This window comes from Meles meles, chromosome 6, assembly GCF_922984935.1.
Source record: "Meles meles chromosome 6, mMelMel3.1 paternal haplotype, whole genome shotgun sequence".
NCBI classification, from domain to species: domain Eukaryota; kingdom Metazoa; phylum Chordata; class Mammalia; order Carnivora; family Mustelidae; genus Meles; species Meles meles.
Genome location: NC_060071.1, coordinates 29,101,898 through 29,119,763, shown reverse-complemented (window position 1 = coordinate 29,119,763; position 17,866 = coordinate 29,101,898). Strand labels below are relative to the sequence as shown.

Sequence of the window (17,866 nt, the reverse complement as noted above, 5' to 3'; positions counted from 1 at the left end):
GAGGTCTTTTCTGGTTCCATATAAATTTTAGGATTATTGGTTCCATTTCTTTGAAAAAAATGGATGGTATTTTGATAGGGATTGCATTAAATGTGTAGATTGCTTTAGGTAGCATAGACATTTTCACAATATTTATTCTTCCAATCCAGGAGCATGGAACATTTTTCCATTTCTTTGTGTCTTCCTCAGTTTCTTTCATGAGTACTTCATAATTTTCTGCATATAGATTCTTAGCCTCTTTGGTTAGGTTTATTCCTAGGTATCTTATAGTTTTGGGTGCAATTGTAAATGGGATGGAATCCTTAATTTCTCTTTCTTCTGTCTTGTTGTTGGTGTACAGAAATGCAACTGATTTCTGTGCATTGATTTTATATCCTGACACGTTACTGAATTCCTCTGCAAGTTCTAGCAGTTTTGGAGTGGGGTCTTTTGGGTTTTCCACATATGGTATCCTATCATCTGCGAAGAGTGATAGTTTGACTTCTTCTTTGCCGATCTGGATGCCTTTAATTTCTTTTTGTTGTCTGATTGCTGAGGCTAGGACTTCTAGTACTATGTTGAATAGCAGTGGTGATAATGGACATCCCTGCCGTGTTCCTGACCTTAGCGGAAAAGCTTTCAGTTTTTCTCCATTGAGAATGGTATTTGTGGTGGGTTTTTCATAGATGGCTTTGATAATATTGAGGTATGTGCCCTCTATCCCTACACTTTGAAGAGTTTTGATCAGGAAAGGATGCTGTACTTTGTCAAATGCTTTTTCAGCATCTATTGAGAGTATCATGGTTCTTGTTCTTTCTTTTATTCATGTGTTGTATCACATTGATTGATTTGCGGATGTTGAACCAACCTTGCAGGCCTGGAATAAATCCCACTTGATCGTGGTGAATAATCCTTTTAATGTACTGTTGAATCCTATTGGCTAGTATTTTGGTGAGAATTTTTGCATCTGTGTTCCTCAAGGATATTGGTCTGTAGTTCTCTTTTTTGGCGGGATCCTTGTCTGGTTTTGGGATCAAGGTGATGCTGGCCTCATAAAATGAGTTTGGAAATTTTCCTCCATTTCTATTTTTTGGAACAGTTTCAGAAGAATAGGAATTCGTTCTTCTTTAAATGTTTGGTAGAATTCCCCTGGGAAGCCGTCTGGCCCTGGGCTTTTGTTTGCTTGGAGATTTTTGATGACTGCTTCAATCTCCTTACTGGTTATGGCTCTCTTCAGGTTTTCTATTTCTTCCTGGTTCAGTTGTGGTAGTTTCTAGGTCTCTAGGAATGCATCCATTTCTTCCAGATTGTCAAATTTTTTGGCGTAGAGTTGCTCATAGTATGTTCTTATAATTGTCTGTATTTCTTTGGTGTTAGTTGTGATCTCTCCTCTTTCGTTCATGATTTTATTTATTTGGGTCCTTTCTCTTTTCTTTTTGATAAGTCTGGCCAGGGGTTTATCAATCTTATTGATTCTTTCAAAGAACAAGCTCCTAGTTTCATTGATTTTTTTCTATTGTTTTTTTGGTTTCTATTTCATTGATTTCTGCTCTGATCTTTATGATTTCTCTTCTCCTGCTGGGTTTAGGGTTTCTTTTTCTTTCTCCAGCTCCTTTAGGTGTAGGTTTAGGTTGTGTACTTGAGACCTTTCTTGTTTCTTGAGAAAGGCTTGTACCGCTATATATTTTCCTCTCAGGACTGCCTTTGCTGTGTCCCACAGATTTTGAACCGTTTTGTTTTCATTCTCATTTGTTTCCGTGAATTTTTTGAATTGTTCTTTGATTTCCTGGTTGACCCATTCATTCTTTAGAAGGATGCTGTTTAGTCTTCATGTATTTGGGTTCTTTCCAGCTTTCCTCTTGTGATTGAGTTCTAGCTTTAGAGCTTTGTGGTCTGAAAATATGCAGGGAATGATCCTAATATTTTGATACCAGTTGAGACCTGATTTGTGACCCAGGATGTGATCTATTCTGGAGAATGTTCCATGTGCACTTGAGAAGAATGTGTATTCTGTTGCTTTGGGATGAAATGTTCTGAATATATCTGTGATGTCCATCTGGTCCAGTGTGTCATTTAAGGCCTTTATTTCCTTGTTGATCTTTTGCATGGACGATCTGTCCATTTCAGTGAGGGGAGTGTCAAATTTCCCTACTATTATTGTATTATTATCGATGTGTTTCTTTGATTTTGTTCTTAATTGGTTGATATAGTTGGCTGCTCCCACGTTAGGGGCATAGATATTTAAAATTGTTAGATCTTCTTGTTGGACAGACCCTTTGAGTAGGATATAGTGTCCTTCCTCATCTCTTATTATAGTCTTTGGCTTAAAATCTAATTGATCTGATATAAGGATTGCCACCCCAGCTTTCTTCTGATGCCCATTTGCACGGTAAATTGTTTTCCACACCCTCACTTTAAATCTGGAGGTGTCTTCGCGTCTAAAATGAGTTTCTTGTAGGCAACATACTGATGGGTTTTGTTTTTTTATCCATTCTGATACCCTGTGTCTTTTGATTGGGGCATTTAGCCCATTAACATTCAGGGTAACTATTGAGAGATATGAATTTAGTGCCATTATTAGTCTGTAAGGTGACTGTTACTGTATATTGTCTCTGTACCTTTCTGATCTACTACTTTTAGGCTCTCTCTTTGCTTAGAGGACCCCTTTCAATATTTCCTGTAGAGCTGGTTTGGTGTTTGCAAATTCTTTCAGTTTTTGTTTGTCCTGGAATCTTTTGATCTCTCCTTCTATTTTCAATGATAGCCTAGCTGGATAGAATATTCTTGGCTGCATGTTTTTCTCGTTTAGTGCTCTGAATATATCATGCCAGCTCTTTCTGGCCTGCCAGGTCTCTGTGGATAAGTCTGCTGCCAATCTAATATTTTTACCATTGTATGTTACAGACTTCTTTTCCCGGGCTGCTTTCAGGATTTTCTCTTTGTCACTAAGACTTGTAAATTTTACTATTAGGTGACGGGGTGTGGACCAATTCTTATTGACTTTGAGGGGGGTTTTCTGCACCTCCTGGATTTTTGATGCTTGTTCCCTTTGCCATATTAGGGAAATTCTCTCTAATAATTCTCTCCAATAGACCTTCTGCTCCCCTCTCTCTTTCTTCTTCTTCTGGAATTCCAATTATTCTAATGTTGTTTCGTCTTATGGTCTACTTATCTCTCGAATTCTCCCCTCGTGGTCCAGTAGCTGTTTGTCCCTCTTTTGCTCAGCTTCTTTATTCTCTGTCATTTGGTCTTCTATATCACTAATTCTTTCTTCTGCCTCATTTATCCTAGCAGTGAGAGCCTCCATTTTTGATTGCACCTCATTAATAGCTTTTTTGATTTCAACTTGGTTAGATTTTAGTTCTTTAATTTCTCCAGAAAGGGCTTTTATATCTCCAGAGAGGGTTTCTCTAATATCTTCCATGCCTTTTTTGAGCCCAGCTAGCACCTTCAGAATCGTCATTCTGAACTCTTGATCTGACATATTACCAATGTCTGTGTTGATTAGGTCCCTAGCCTTGGGTACTGCCTCTTCTTTTGTTTGTGGTGATTTTTTCTGCCTTGTCATTTTGTCCAGATAAGAGGATATGAAGGATCAAATAAAATACTACCAGGGTGGCAAAGACTCTAGAAAAATGCGCTGTAACCAAATCAGAAGAGACCCCAAATTGTTGGGGGGAGAAAGGGGATAAAAAGAGGCTCAGAAAAAAAAGAAAGAAAAATTTTTTAAAAATAAAACAAATAAAGAAAAAATATAAAAAAGAAAGAAAAAATATATTTTAGATAGTCAAAAAACGTTAAAAAAGAAAAGGGTAAAAGTTTTAAAAAATTCAGCAGAAGAAGAAAAAAGGAAGAAAAAAAATTGAATTAACCGCAAGACTAAAGAATCATGGGGAGAAAGCCATGAGTTCTGTGCTTTGCTTTCTCCTCCTTTGGAATTCCGCTGCTGTCCTAGGTATTGAACCTGCTTTCCTTGATAGATGAACTTCGTCCTGGCTGGATATTTTATTCATCTTCTGGGGGAGGGGCCTGTTGTAGTGACTCTCAAGTGTCTTTGCCCGAGGCGGAATTGTACCGTCCTTACCGGGGCCCAGACTAAGTAATCCGCTCGGGTTCGCTTTTGGGAGCTTCTGTTCCCTGAACACTTTTTGTAGAGTTCTGGAGGACAAGAATGAAAATGGCGGCCTCCCAGTCTCCAGCCCGGAGGAGCCGGGAGCCTGGGGCCCCACTCCTCAGTGCACCCCCAGTGGACAGCACCCAATCACTCCCGTATCCCCAGCCTCCAGCCAAGCTCCGAGCTCACCCAGCCCGCGACTGGTTCAAGGTAACCCCGAGCTGAGAGCTCAGTTCTCGGCTCTGTCTCTGTAGCCGGCTTCTCCATTCTAACACCTGCGAGCTCTGCGACACTCCGACACCCCCGATCCTTCTGTGACCCTGCGGGACCTGGGGCCACGCTGACCCTGCATGGGCTTCACCCCAGTTTAGCCTCTGGAGCAATGTCCCTCAGTGGAACAGACTTTTGAAAGTCCTGATTTTGTGCTCTGTTGCTCCACTGCTTGCTGGGAGCCGGCCCCTCCCCCCACGGTCTATCTTCTCGTCGTTTTGGATTCACTTCTCCGCCAGTCCTGCCTTTCAGAAAGTGGTTGATTTTCTGTTCCTGGAATTGCTGTTCTTCTTCTCTTCGATCTCCCGTCGGATTTGTAGGTGTTTGCAATGTTTAGATAAGCTATCGAGCTGATCTGCTACCTGATGTAGTCTCAGCCCACTACTTCTCCACCATCTTGACTCCTCTCGAGACCCTTTTTGTCCATTTTTTAAATTGGATTATTTATCTTCTTATTAAGTTCTCAATGTATTCTAGATAAGAGTTCCTTTTCAGACATATGATTTATATTCTTTTCTTCCATTCTTTGGTTGTCTTTTTACTTTACTATTGGGGTCCTTTGAAGCATAAAGTCTTTAATTTTTATTATGTTCAGTTTACCTGTTTTTTTCTTTTGCTGCGTGCTTTTGCTATTATATCTAAGAAGCCATTTTCCAACCCAGGTAATGAAGATTTACTCTTATGTTTTCTTCTAAGAATTTTACAGTTTTGCCTCTTCAGTTTAAATGTGTGATTCATTCTGAGTTAATTTCTTGTATGGTGTGAGGTAGGGGCTATGTTAGAGATATCCAAAACTGCTCTTAGGCTTTATTTGCTAGAGGGACTCACAGGACTGAGTAGCTGTTCTACTCGAGGTTATAATTTATTACAGTGAAAGGAGACAGATTTAAATCAGCAAAAGGCACATGGACAAAGTCCAGGAGAAACCAGGTGCAAACTTCTGGGAATCCCGTACTAGTGCACTTATGCAGGATGTGCTTAATTTTTCCAGCACAGAGGGGTGGCAACACCTGGAAATTGTTGCCATCAAGGGAAGTTCACCCAGGATCTTAGTGTCCAGGTTTTTTATTGGGGGTCAGTACTGTTGGCATGCAACACAACTTCGTTGACTTGGCTACTCAGACTCCAGACTCCCAGTGCAAACATAGCTGTTCACCGTAAATTACATTATTGTCATAAACACTGGTACTGCAATGGTCCAGAACCTTGGGTTTTTTCAGGCAGGATAGTTCCAGGTTGAGAGCTAAAAGTTCCTTGGAGCTGGCCAAGGGCCAGTCTTGAAAACAGGCCTTTCCTGGGTATATGGAGGGTTTGATCATTCCAGGCCTCACCAGTTAACCCTGTCCTACACAGGAGACCAACTTCATTGTTTGCATGTGGATACTGTTTGTTGAAAAAATAATATTTCTCTGTTGAATTGTTTTCACACAGTTGTTGAAAATCAGTTGACTGTAAATGTCTGTTTCTGTTCCATTGATCTGTATGTTTATCCTATGCTGATATAGTCACATAATCTCTTACTATCTGTAAACTCTGTGATAATGCCCCCCTTTTTATTCTTAATGCTCGTAGTTTGTGCCTTTGCCCGTGTCTTTCTTGATTAGTCCTTCGGGAAAGTTGTCAATTCTATTATTTACTTATTTTTTTAAACAGCTTTATCTTTTTTGATCACCTTTTTTTTTTTTTTTTTTAAGATTTATTTATTTATTTATTTATTTATTTATTTGACAGAGAGAAAGAGAGACAGCAAGAGAGGGAACACAAGCAGGGGGAGTGGGAGAGGGAGAAGCAGACTTCCCACTGAGCAGGGGGCCCAATGTGGGGCTTGATCCCAGGACTCTGGGATGTTGACCTGAGCCACCCAGAAGCCCTTGTTGATCACCTTCTATGATATGCTTGTTTTCTGTTTAGTTAATTTTTACTTGTCAGTATTTATTTCCTTCTAGTTTGGGGAAGGTGTATTTTCCTGTTCTTTTTACAGGTTTATGATGAATGTAAGATTATTATTATCAGACTTTTTGTTTCCTAATGTATGCCTGTAGAGTTCAAAATTTACTTTTTTAGCATACATTTTCCTACATCCCATAAATTTGAATATATAGTATTTTTTTCAAGTTGATTTGAATTTGAATTCAGTTCAGTTTGAATTTGATTTGGGGTATTTGCTTTTTTTTTTTTTTTTTTTTTTTTTTTTTTTCATAGAAATGCCTCTTTCTTCCTTATTAGAGAACCACCTAACAGATCCCTAAAGCAAATGAATGGAACACATGAGTGTGCCTTAAGGACATTATAGTGTCTGTGATGCTATCACAGAGATGAACTTTAAGCATTTTAGTGTATTTTCTTCTAGGCCTTTATATGCCTATTAATTCAGCATGCTATTACTGTTTAATAGATGGGATTTGGGCTACCAACTCTAAAAAACTTCTTTTTTCTTTTCCAGCTAATAACATACTTGCTTTCATGAATCTTTTTTAGTCTTTTTCCTTTAAAATCTTTCACAGGGATATACCCTTATGCATTTGAGAGTATTCTGAGTGAGTTACTAAATACCCCTGTTAGCTCCATGCCAAGCCAAGCAGATCCATCACTGTCCTTAAGGCACTCATGGTTTAATGGTGTCAGACCCAGGCACATGGACAGCTGTTGATATAGATCTAAGCTCACGGCTCTCGGGAAGAGTTACAGGCAGCAGCTTCTGAGCAGAAACTTGGGAAGCCAGGCAGAGGTGCTGTGTATGAGAGAGGCAGCTTCCAGGTGCAACTTGGCATCTCCTGAGAAGGAACCATTTCCTGTCACCATCCACCACACTGACAGTTGTGTCTCCCTCTACAGGTGATTGCTATGATCAAAGGTCTGCAGGTGCTGATGGGCAGGATGGAGAGTGTATTCAACCATGCCATCCGGCACACCGTCTACGCTGCACTGCAGGACTTTTCCCAGGTTACCCTCCGGGAACCACTCAGGCAAGCCATCAAGAAGAAGAAGAACGTCATCCAGAGGTCAGCCTCAGTGTAATACCTCCCTTTGAGCTAGAGTCTGAAGCTGTCGAATCAGTTTAAGATTAAACAACTATATAGTTAGATTTTCATAAATATGCTCAGTGCATTTATCTTCAACCTCCTCTAATAGATGCCATTCCTGTGATTTTTCTCTGAATGTGATGCGATAGGTCCAACTATTCACCTGAGCAACGTGTAATAAATCGACTACAGAATGTCTGAGCAGTGGGGATGCAGGGTCAAGGGTGTGTTTATCTCGGGGCAGGAGAGTGTCTCAATATCTGTTTAATGATTCTTATCACCAGGCTTGTGGAGACAGGAAGCCCAGCATCACGTTTCCCATCTCAAGTGTGTCGTCTTCAGTATTTTTGCTTCTGTTCCTTTTGACCTGTCCTACAAATTGGTCAGAGACTAACACAGATATTGCAGAGATCCTGTAGTGATCTTGAGCTGGTTTACTCTTAATACATAGCCTTTTATGAAAGAGTCAGAGAAAGAAGTTATCATATGATCTCACTGATTTGAGGAATTTGAGAAACAAGACAGAGGATCATAGGGGAAGGGAGGGGGAAAATGAAACAAGACGAAACCAGAGAGGGAGATAAACCCTAAGAGACTCTTAATTTCAGGAAACAAACTGAGGGTTGCTGGAGGGAAGGGGAGCCCAAGAGATGGAGTGCGTGGGTGATGGACATTGGGGAGGGTATGTGTTATGGTGAGCGCTATGAATTATATAAGACTGATGATTCATAGACCTGTACCCCTGAAACAAGTAATACATTGTATGTTAATAAAAAAAAAAATACAGCCTTTTCAAGTTGTCTTTCAGAGACATTTGTGTAAAATGAAGCTCACTGGGACTCACAAGTATATTGATTTCATTTTGTTGCTTTATAATTGATGTTTGACACCTGGCTTATTATGACTTTTTGCAGTAATAAAATTTGATACTGTTAGTCTTCCTATTTTGCTCATGTTTGCCATAATGGGAGGCTTACCACATGGGAAATGTGAAGTGTAGTCTAAGAGTAACTCAGGTTTTAGCCAGAGCTTTCCCCACGAGGTGACAGGATAGGCACATGGGTACATTTACCCCTGCTTGTGGTGGGGATTGGGCGCCTCTCCATATGATAGAGCCCTGGTGGGAATGGGAACGTGTTCCAAATGTGTCTGAGACATAGACCCAGACTGTACAGTTGTATTGGTGACATGTTCCTGTTAGAAATCAGGGAATCATCCAGAGGAAGTTGAGTTTCAGCTCCCTGGGTGGATATTTGTGGTTTGTCTCCTGCCACCTTTTGCATGACTCTATGTTCAGGAAATAAAACATCACTTTCAGGTTAATAGATGCAAACTGCAGCTAAGTCAGATCTTTTGGGGCTAGTAATATCCCCCAGAAAATGATCTATTCAAAGTTTCACTTTAAATTGGTCCATTACCATGTCCCCCGCAGCCCTCAGAGGAAATCACGTGTGAGAGTTGGCTGTCCTGAGAGCTATGTGTTAGGTGAGGCAATGCTGTGATTTTTAAAGTGGTGAGGGTGTCAGCACTCTGTGCCTCACTGATGACTTGATGGGACTGTTTAGTGTCCTGCAGGCCATCAGGAAGACCGTGTGTGACTGGGAGACGGGGCATGAGCCCTTCAACGACCCAGCCCTGCGAGGCGAGAAGGACCCCAAGAGCGGCTTTGACATCAAAGTGCCCCGGCGCGCTGTAGGACCCTCCAGCACTCAGGTTCTCATCCTCCCTGCTTCCCTGCTCCATCTGTTCCCCTGAGTGGGCTAACCCTGAGCCGAGGGTTGATAAGCAAGGTCAGGAGTAAAATGACATAACCACTGTCTGCTCAAGATGATCAAGTACTGCCTGTGCCTTTTCTGCTCCTCTGTTCCCTGCCCATGTGAATCTGGAGCATTAGCCAAGATAGTCTTGTGATTCTCGGATTTGATCATTTGCACACAGAATTTAATTTGACTGCATCAGCTCCCATTGCCAAAATGTGGGTGAAAGTCTATGTGTCCATATTTACGCTGTGTTTCCTGGTGGGTGTTTAAATATATGGTTATACTTTCTATGTTGGGACTAAAAATGATTGTTTCTGAAGATAAAACTTTTAGAAATTTAAGAATGTAGCTTTATTGTGTCCCTGGTCTTAAGCCACCACTGCTGTTTTCTCTTCTGGCATGCTCAGCCTCCTGACCCCCAAAAGCAGCTTTCTTCTGACTCTCACACCTGATTTAAAACGTCCTTCTGTTTTTTTCTTCCCATTTTGGGGCCAAGTACTTCTTACTCATTGTTCTTCTTTTGGGGGCTTTTATAATCTCTTCTGCCAGCCTTGCAGAGAACTACCAGCAAAGCATATTGCTGGCTTTATATGAAACCTCTCAAATATCTGGGAGGAAGGCATTTGGCCCAGTTAAGGAGGATGCTTGTCCTGGGTCTGTCCAATGTGCATGCAGCCTCCCCACCCTCTGTTCCCATGTGTATCTCCCCATACCATGTTGTGTGTGTCCTGTGACTAACGGCTCTCTCCCACCTCTCCCCCTCATCTGTCCGTGTCTAGCTCTACCTGGTGCGCACCATGGCGGAGTCCTTGAGCTCTGCCGAGCTGCTGAGGCAGCTCAAGTCTTTGGGCATGGAAAGACTCTTGCATGTGGTAAACGCGTTTCTGAGGCAGTCCTACACCTATCCGCCTCTTTTAACCTTTGGTGGTAAGACATCATTTGTTTTTCTTGTTTATGTTTATGGCACAGAGGTGAACTGCTCTGCTACAAATTCTTTCTCCCAAGCAGCACCAACTTGGGCACTTAGATGAGTGCCCAGACCCCCTTTTAGGGGCTGATGTAGTGGTAGGCTTACCACTCCAGCCCGGCTCTGGTCAGGGCATAGTGGAGTAGTCTTCCTCTTGTGGTTTATCTAAATTTGGTGTAACTAATTGTACCATGTATATTTTCTCCCCCACAAATGTTTCCTTGGATAATGCAGCTTTACATGGTGAGAACCATGCTAGAGTCCCTCATTGCAGACAAAAGTGGTTCCAAGAAAACCTTGAGAAGTAGCCTTGAGGGGCCCACCATATTGGACATAGAAAAATTTCATCGAGAGTCATTCTTCTATACTCACTTGATAAATTTCAGTGGTAAGAGATACTGCTGACCAGCATCTGGCCCAGCATGTTCTAACACTGCTAACACCGTCTAGAATGCTTCTGCTGACCTTCCCCTGCTGTGGTCCCCGCACACACCCAGGCGGTGACCTGTGTTGTAACCTTCATGATATTCTCTCACCTGTCGCTTTAAATGCACAGCCAGCCAGGGGTCCCCTCCATGTGGCATAGCCCTTAGAAGAATGAGGGCCACGAGCCTGTGGCTGGCTCTGTGACTTGAATGTGGTCTTTGTAACCCATACGAGGTCAGAAGCACAGATGAATGTAATCTGTCACCTGGCTTGAGAACAAAATAGTGGTAAATATCAGAAACAGTCTCCATGAATAGTGACGTGTGGAAGGTGGCAGTCACATTGAGCAGGACGCTGGGTGGATATCCTTTGTCATTGTGGAGTCCATGTTTACTCTGGTGCTGCATGCAGCAGCTTGCTCAGAGCAGGAAGCCTCTATCTTGGCTGTGAGTGCTGCAGGTTTGGAGTAAAGACCAAAGCTTTTGTTGTTCACTTGTCAAATGATGGACACATTTTTTTTATTTGTTTCTATTTTACATTAGATAAACTTGTACTGAATATGCACGTAATGCTGTATCTTTATCCTAAGTAAAATAAAATAATGTGGTTTTTATTTCTCCTTTTAAAAAGGACATTTTCCTCCCCTCCCAGTCCCTCAGAGAAGCTCACAGGGTTGACAAGTTCCCATCGTTGGGTGGTGGTGTCCATGCCGGACAGCAGGGGCCAGATGCTGACTCTGCTCTTTTTATGACCGAGAATGTGCACAGTCTAGGGTGGCTTTGCTTGCAGCCACATCATGGTTGTCTCATCTCTAGTCTGAGATGCTGTGTCACCCCTCCCTGCTCACATCTACTCCTGCATGGCTCAGGGCTGAGATTGAAGGAGCCGGCACCTTGCACATGCCACTCCTTGTCCTAGATCATCCTGCCGACTTCCTTCTGCTTGCAGAAGATTAACATGGTATCATTTGAATCCTTCAAGAAACACTCCAGCAGTGCTGTGACCTTTCACAGTTGTGGTTCCGAGAGTTCTTTCTGGAACTGACAATGGGCAGGAGGATCCAGTTCCCCATTGAGATGTCCATGCCCTGGATCCTGACGGACCACATCCTGGAGACCAAGGAGGCGTCAATGATGGAGTGAGTACCCTCTGGGAATGTCTTAGGTCTTTGTGATGACCAGGGTCCTTGGTGGCATTTGGGAGCTGGCAGAGGAGGGGGCTGGGCTGTTTTCAGCACTTTATTTGAAGTTGTCATACTTGGGGTAAGACTTCAGAGATTAATACAGGTAACGGGCTTCTTGCTTTAGACTAAAATCAAGAACTTAGGCAGCAAGAGTCAGTAAGTCCCACCATGTCAGGTGAGACCCTGTCAACAAGAGTTGAGGTGGCCTGGCCTATCATGTGGCACAGCCTCTGAGCCAGATGAATTTGGGAGAGAAAGTGTTAATTGAATGGCTTTCTTTTGAGGTCAGGGCTCAAGGCCAGGGTACGGGGTTGGAGACTTTCAAAATAGGAGGTTCCACGAAGGTAAAGTAATAGGAAAGGGAGATGTCTTGTGAACAGACTGGGAACTGACCTAGCAGGTTTTTCGGCACACAGAGCAAATGTATAGCACCTCGTCTTTTCCCGTGCACGTCAGTTCTTAAGTGGTCAGGAGGATGGCCTTCTACTTTCTCTGGAGTGGCCGTAACATCCATTCAGCAGTACCAGAGAGGGGAGGAGGAACATGGAGATCTAACACAAAGGCCTTGGCATGCCTCTGTGTTGTATCTTTGGAGTTGAGGTTGGCCCCACTTCTTACACAGCCTTCCTGCTGTGAAGTGGAAGTGGTCTTGCGCCCTCAGAGGGTCCTTACTACTGGAGACTACTGGCTGCTGCCTTTTGTCCAGATACGGGGCTAGGGTAGGGGAGAGGGGCTTTTGGCCATGCTGGACATGATGGTGGTCAGCTCTGGACCCAGGATCTTCATATGTTTTTCTTATTAAGTTCGACAGTTTATTCTTAGAAATAAGAAAATAACTTGTTTTTGTGGTTATAAAAAATACTGTATTCTGTGGTGAAAGTTTTTGAAACATGCATAAGTGAGAAGATGCCATTACAGGAGGCTCTTCTGGTCCTTCCAGGGGTGTGGGCATGGCCTAAGTAAATGCATCCCATCTGTGGGATCATCTGCCTTGGTCCGTTAGGGTCCTTGATAGGAACCCCATTTGGTGTCCGAAGTAAAAGATTGTTTTCCTCATGTGAGAGGTCAGCAACAAATGTAAAATTTCATCTGGAGTGTGGGATGTGAGAGCTGAGAGGCCCTATATTGAAGGCTGGGCTGACCATTTGCCCCCTCTGCAGGTACGTCCTCTACTCCTTGGACCTGTACAATGACAGCGCACACTATGCCCTCACCAGGTTCAACAAGCAGTTTCTCTACGACGAAATTGAGGCAGAGGTGAAGGCGCAGACACTTTTAACAAACTTTAATTTCCCTTTTCTCTGAGTATTAAAGGAAGCAAATTTTCTTTATAATACAAGGAGATTTAAACAATAGAATGAACTTCTGAAAAAACATTTTGGAGTAAACCCTTCTATCTGTACTTTTCTTTCTGCATCTACACTTGTGTTATTGGGGTCTTGCAACATAATACTTGACTACATGCCATAAGCACCTGTGTATCCTCACCTGTCTTCTTTGATGAACACAGTTTAAACCAACCCCTATTTTATTTCTTTCATTTTAGCTTTTTATTTTTGTGTATTGTAAGTAATGCTTTGAAGAACTTTCTTGCACCTAATTTTTTAGCTGTGTTCAGTTCTTTTTTGAGGACAAATTCCTACAAGTGGAATTACTATGCAGCTAAGGAGATAAATCTTATTTTGTACCTTAAGATTTAAGAGCATTTAACCTCAACAAATTGCACCGTGCATCTAGATGTCCCTCTCTGCCTCCTCACAGAGATACTAGAAAGTGCTTCTTCGGGGAGATGTCATAGGCTCCTGGGCCATGTAGGGTGGGCATATAGCAGAGACTTGCAGGTCCTGGGGTTGGTTTCCCTTTGAGCACGTGGTATCCTTATCAGAGTTCTGCATGGAGAGGCTAACTCCATTTGCAAGGGAAAATTCAGTTTTGGGGGTGGAGTCACAAGGCTGTAACCATCCTATGTCTCCTCCCTGACCTCAGTGCCCAGAGCAGCCAGCCGTGTTCCAGGGGAGGCCACAAGCAGTTCCTGGGATACACAGCCTGGTGGCAGGAGCAGAACCCAAATCCAGTGCACATTAGCCAGTGGGAACACATGATGAAGGGAGACTTTTTCATATTCCTTTGCCTTTAAGAGACAGGGAGCATTTTTCTCATTAGTAAGAGATGTTCTGATACAATTTTCAGTGGCTGTGTAGTGGTCACTCCTGGCCACACTGTGATATATTTAATCTGTTATTTTTGGACAATGAGATTGTTTCTTGTTTTTCTTTTCTAATAAAAGAGCCTTTGTTAGTTGCCTTAACAAAAATTTTGCTTTTAACTTTATATTCCCAGAACTTACTCACTTTATAACTGGAAGTTTGTACCTTTTGACCACTTTTACCCATTTTGCTCATCTCTACCTCTGGAACCACCAGTCTGTTCTCTATGCATTCATTCGTTTGTTTGTTTGTTTGTTTTTAAGATTCCACATATAATTGAGATTGTACAGTATTTGTCTTTGTCTGACTTAGTTCAATGAATGTAATATTCTCAGGGTTCATCCATACAGTTGCAAATGGCAGGATTTCCTTTTTTATGACTGAAGAGCATTCCTGTGTGTGTGTGTGTGTGAGAGAGAGAGACACAGAGAGAGAGAGAGAGAGAGACAATTCTGTATATGTTCATCCATCAGTGGACACTTAGGCTGCTTCTATGTCTTGACTACTGTAAATAGTGCTATAAACATGGGGGTGCATATATCTTTTCAAGTTAGTATTTTCAGTGTTTCTGGTTAAATACCTAGAAATGGAATTTGCTGGATCAAAAGTTTTGTTTTTTGTTTTTTTTTAAGTTATCTTGTTTGATCTTTAGGAAATAAAACTCTAATATATGCTTTCTTTTTCTTCAGGTGAATCTGTGCTTTGACCAATTTGTTTATAAGCTGGCAGACCAGATATTTGCATATTATAAGGTTATGGCAGGAAGGTGAGTATATAGTTTATGATTTGGACATGAAATCTAGGGTAACTTGATCTGACATTTCCATTAAAATTCACAGAATATGAGAAATGTCTTTTCTTCCATACTAGTTTGCTTCTTGATAAACGTTTACGATCAGAATGCAAGAATCAGGGGGCAACAATCCATCTCCCACCGTCTAACCGCTATGAGACCCTGCTTAAGCAGAGGCATGTGCAGGTGAGTCAGACTTTTCTGGGTCATGGTTGGGGGTGGAGCTGGCATTGGAATGGTGAGGTTTTCTTAGAGCTCAATGAGTTTTACTAGATGTCAGTATTTCTGTGACTGCAGCTACATCCTTATAAAGTATGGAGATTTTAAAGACAGTTTCTTTTGGATACCCTGAAACCCAAGGGAAGGCTTGCAGCACTCTGCACCCTGCTCTGCTCTGGCTCCCAGGGGGAAGGCATGGCCCCAGAGGGCTTGGGTCCTCTCCAAGAGCCCAAAAGTTAGAACTTTTTAAAAAAGAATGAAGGTGAGAAACATTTGTCAGCTGCGTGTTGAAAAGGAGCTTTTTCTTGGCCAGCACAAAGAACAAAAAATACAGTTCTTATTTTTTGTTTCCTTACAAATATGTGTGTGTATATGTATCATAAATTGGGAAAGTACAAAAAAACTGTAGGGAAAATTCCATTTAATTCTGCAGATAATCACCATTCACATTTTGAGACATTTGCAGCAGGATTTTGTCCATACTTTTGTTACTGAAATGATATTGAGGCATAGATACATTGTTAGGACTCTGAAATAGGAATAATTTTCTCCTACTCATTGTACCACTGTGGAGGTTCCGCAAGCTCAGGCTGCTGCATGCTGGCAGATGGTCCTGAACAGCAGCATGAGGGTGTCCTCACTGCAAACCCAGGGTCTTCAGGGTGTTTGGTGAAACTTAGGGTTTCTGTCCATGACATAAGTGTAAGTTCAATGCAAAGGATGATAATACAAAAGTCCTTTATGGTTTTGACATGCAGAATTTCAGCGCCAGGAAGGTAGGGTATTTGATCATGATATCTGTATATGTCATTTGATCTAAAATGTTTACATTTTGTATATTGTTTGTTTGCTCTTTCTCTTAGAATTGAATTCTGAGAGAATATATACATTTTTGTCTCTTGGGGTTTTTTAAAAATTTTATTTATTTGTTTGAGAGAAAGAGCAGGAGCAAGGAGAGGGACAGAGGAGCAAACTCCCTGTGAGCAGGGAGCCCAACATGGGACTCGATCCCAGAACTCTGGGATTGTGACCTGGGCCGAAGGCAGACACTTAAACAACTGAGCCACCCAGGTGCCCTTGTTTGTTTTTTATTGTTAGTGTTTTTTTTTTTTTTTTTCCTTTTTCCATCTTCCAGCTCCTAGGAAGATCCATTGACCTTAATCGCCTGATTACTCAGCGTGTCTCAGCAGCCATGTATAAGTCTCTGGAACTGGCTATTGGACGATTTGAAAGTGAAGATTTGACATCAATAGTTGTAAGTGCTCTCCCTTTTGTCCGGTTCAGCAGATTTGTGGAAAACTAGTTACAAGGATTGGAGCTAATTTTAATTTTGTCCTTAGTTTTTGCATAGGAATCAAAAGGTATGCACTGAACAAGCGTGGCCTATCCAATCGCTCTTTTAGTGTCTGCTCTTAGTAGTTACAATTCTAAATTGACTTCAAAGAACAAGTAATCCTAACCCTGAGTAAGTTACATGTAACTATGGCAAGAGAATGAAAGAAAAATTTAAAAATCAAAAAGAAGTGATCACAGAAAAAGTATTTGAAAGAAAATGGTACAGAAGATATAATAATAATAATATAATATGTAATATATATGTTCTATATTGTACATAATAAATAATAATAATATAATAATAATAATGAAGATCTCACATACATATAGGGAACATATTATATTATAAAGAAAAACCAAAGCAACAGGATGGAATAAATATTAAAAGTTGTATTTCAAGAAAACATTGATAGAATTTAAGACTTGTGCTATTATCAACAATAGCCAAACTGTGGAGAGAGCTCAAATGTCCATTGACTGATGAATGTGGATAAAGAAGATGTGGTCTGTATACACAATGGAATGTTACTCAGCAATCAAAGAAATAGGAAATCATGTCATTTGCAGCGATGTGGATGGAGCTAGAGTATATTATGCTAAGTGAAGTAACTCAGAGAAAGACAAATGCCATATGGTCTCACTCCTATGTGGAATTTAAAGCAGAAAACAGATGAACATATGGGAAAGGGCGAAAGAAAAAAGGAGAGAGGGAAACAAACCATAAGAGCCTCAACGATAGAGAACAAACTGAGGGTTAACGGAGGGAGGTGGTTGGGGTTGGGCTAGGTGGGTGTTGGGTATTAAAGAGGGCCCTTGTTTGGATGAGCACTGGGCGTTGAATGTTGGTGATGAATCACTGAATTCTACTCCAGAAACCAATATTGTACTGTATGTTAACTACCTAAAATTTGAATGAAAAAAATTTATTAACAAAATTAAGACATGCTGTAAAATACATATTAAAAGCTTATGGCATGTGCCTGGGAAAACGGACTCAAAGTGGCCAACACTAAGAAATAGTGCAGTAAAAGTATTAGACTTTAAAGGAAAAGAAAAAATCCTCTGGATATCTGAGCAGAGTGATCAGACAAAGAAAATTTGTCCACAGGGCTTTGCCCCTAGCAATTCCTGCGGAAAGCCAAGGAAAGGAAGTATGAATTAAGGATTTCATGCAAAGCCAAATAGATTTCCCAGGAATGAAGCCTGCAGGCAAATGGTAGTGAAGATGCAAGAACTCAGGAAAGATTGTTCATTTCTAGAGATGCAGTTCTGGGTAGACCCAGAGAGGCTTCAGTGAGCAGTGGGCACGACAAACTCAGGTTCGAGCATCTCCACATAGGATGAGCTGTGCTCCTCATATTCTTCCACAGAATTAAAATATTATTGAATGGATATTTTACATTCTTTGTCTTCATACTTGATTTTTTAAATCTAGTGTGTAACTCACATGCACAGTGTACCTCCGTTTGAACCAACCGCATTCTCATTGCCATCTGTGGCCCATGGCTGCTGGAGTGGATAATACAGACCTAGGCGTGCTTATGAGCAAACTCGGGAAGCTTGGAAGGCCATCTGTGAATGTGCTGGCTG

At 41.5% G+C, this 17,866-nt stretch overlaps 1 protein-coding gene across 2 annotated transcripts in view; it reads left to right on the top strand.

Annotated features, from left to right (window-relative positions):
* The window catches only part of CYFIP1 (cytoplasmic FMR1 interacting protein 1), a 124,692-nt gene that overhangs the window by 69,599 nt on the left and 37,227 nt on the right, over positions 1–17,866 (top strand). Inside the window, exons 14-21 of one of the 2 annotated variants that reach the window (XM_046007190.1) lie at positions 7,199–7,365; positions 8,952–9,099; positions 10,348–10,501; positions 11,521–11,677; positions 12,883–12,979; positions 14,619–14,695; positions 14,800–14,908; positions 16,077–16,196. In XM_046007190.1, the coding sequence (XP_045863146.1) occupies positions 7,199–7,365; positions 8,952–9,099; positions 10,348–10,501; positions 11,521–11,677; positions 12,883–12,979; positions 14,619–14,695; positions 14,800–14,908; positions 16,077–16,196 (1,029 nt within the window). Of the gene's footprint in view, positions 1–7,198; positions 7,366–8,951; positions 9,100–9,925; positions 10,074–10,347; positions 10,502–11,520; positions 11,678–12,882; positions 12,980–14,618; positions 14,696–14,799; positions 14,909–16,076; positions 16,197–17,866 lie in introns of both variants that reach the window. The other variant, XM_046007191.1, reaches the window with a different exon arrangement.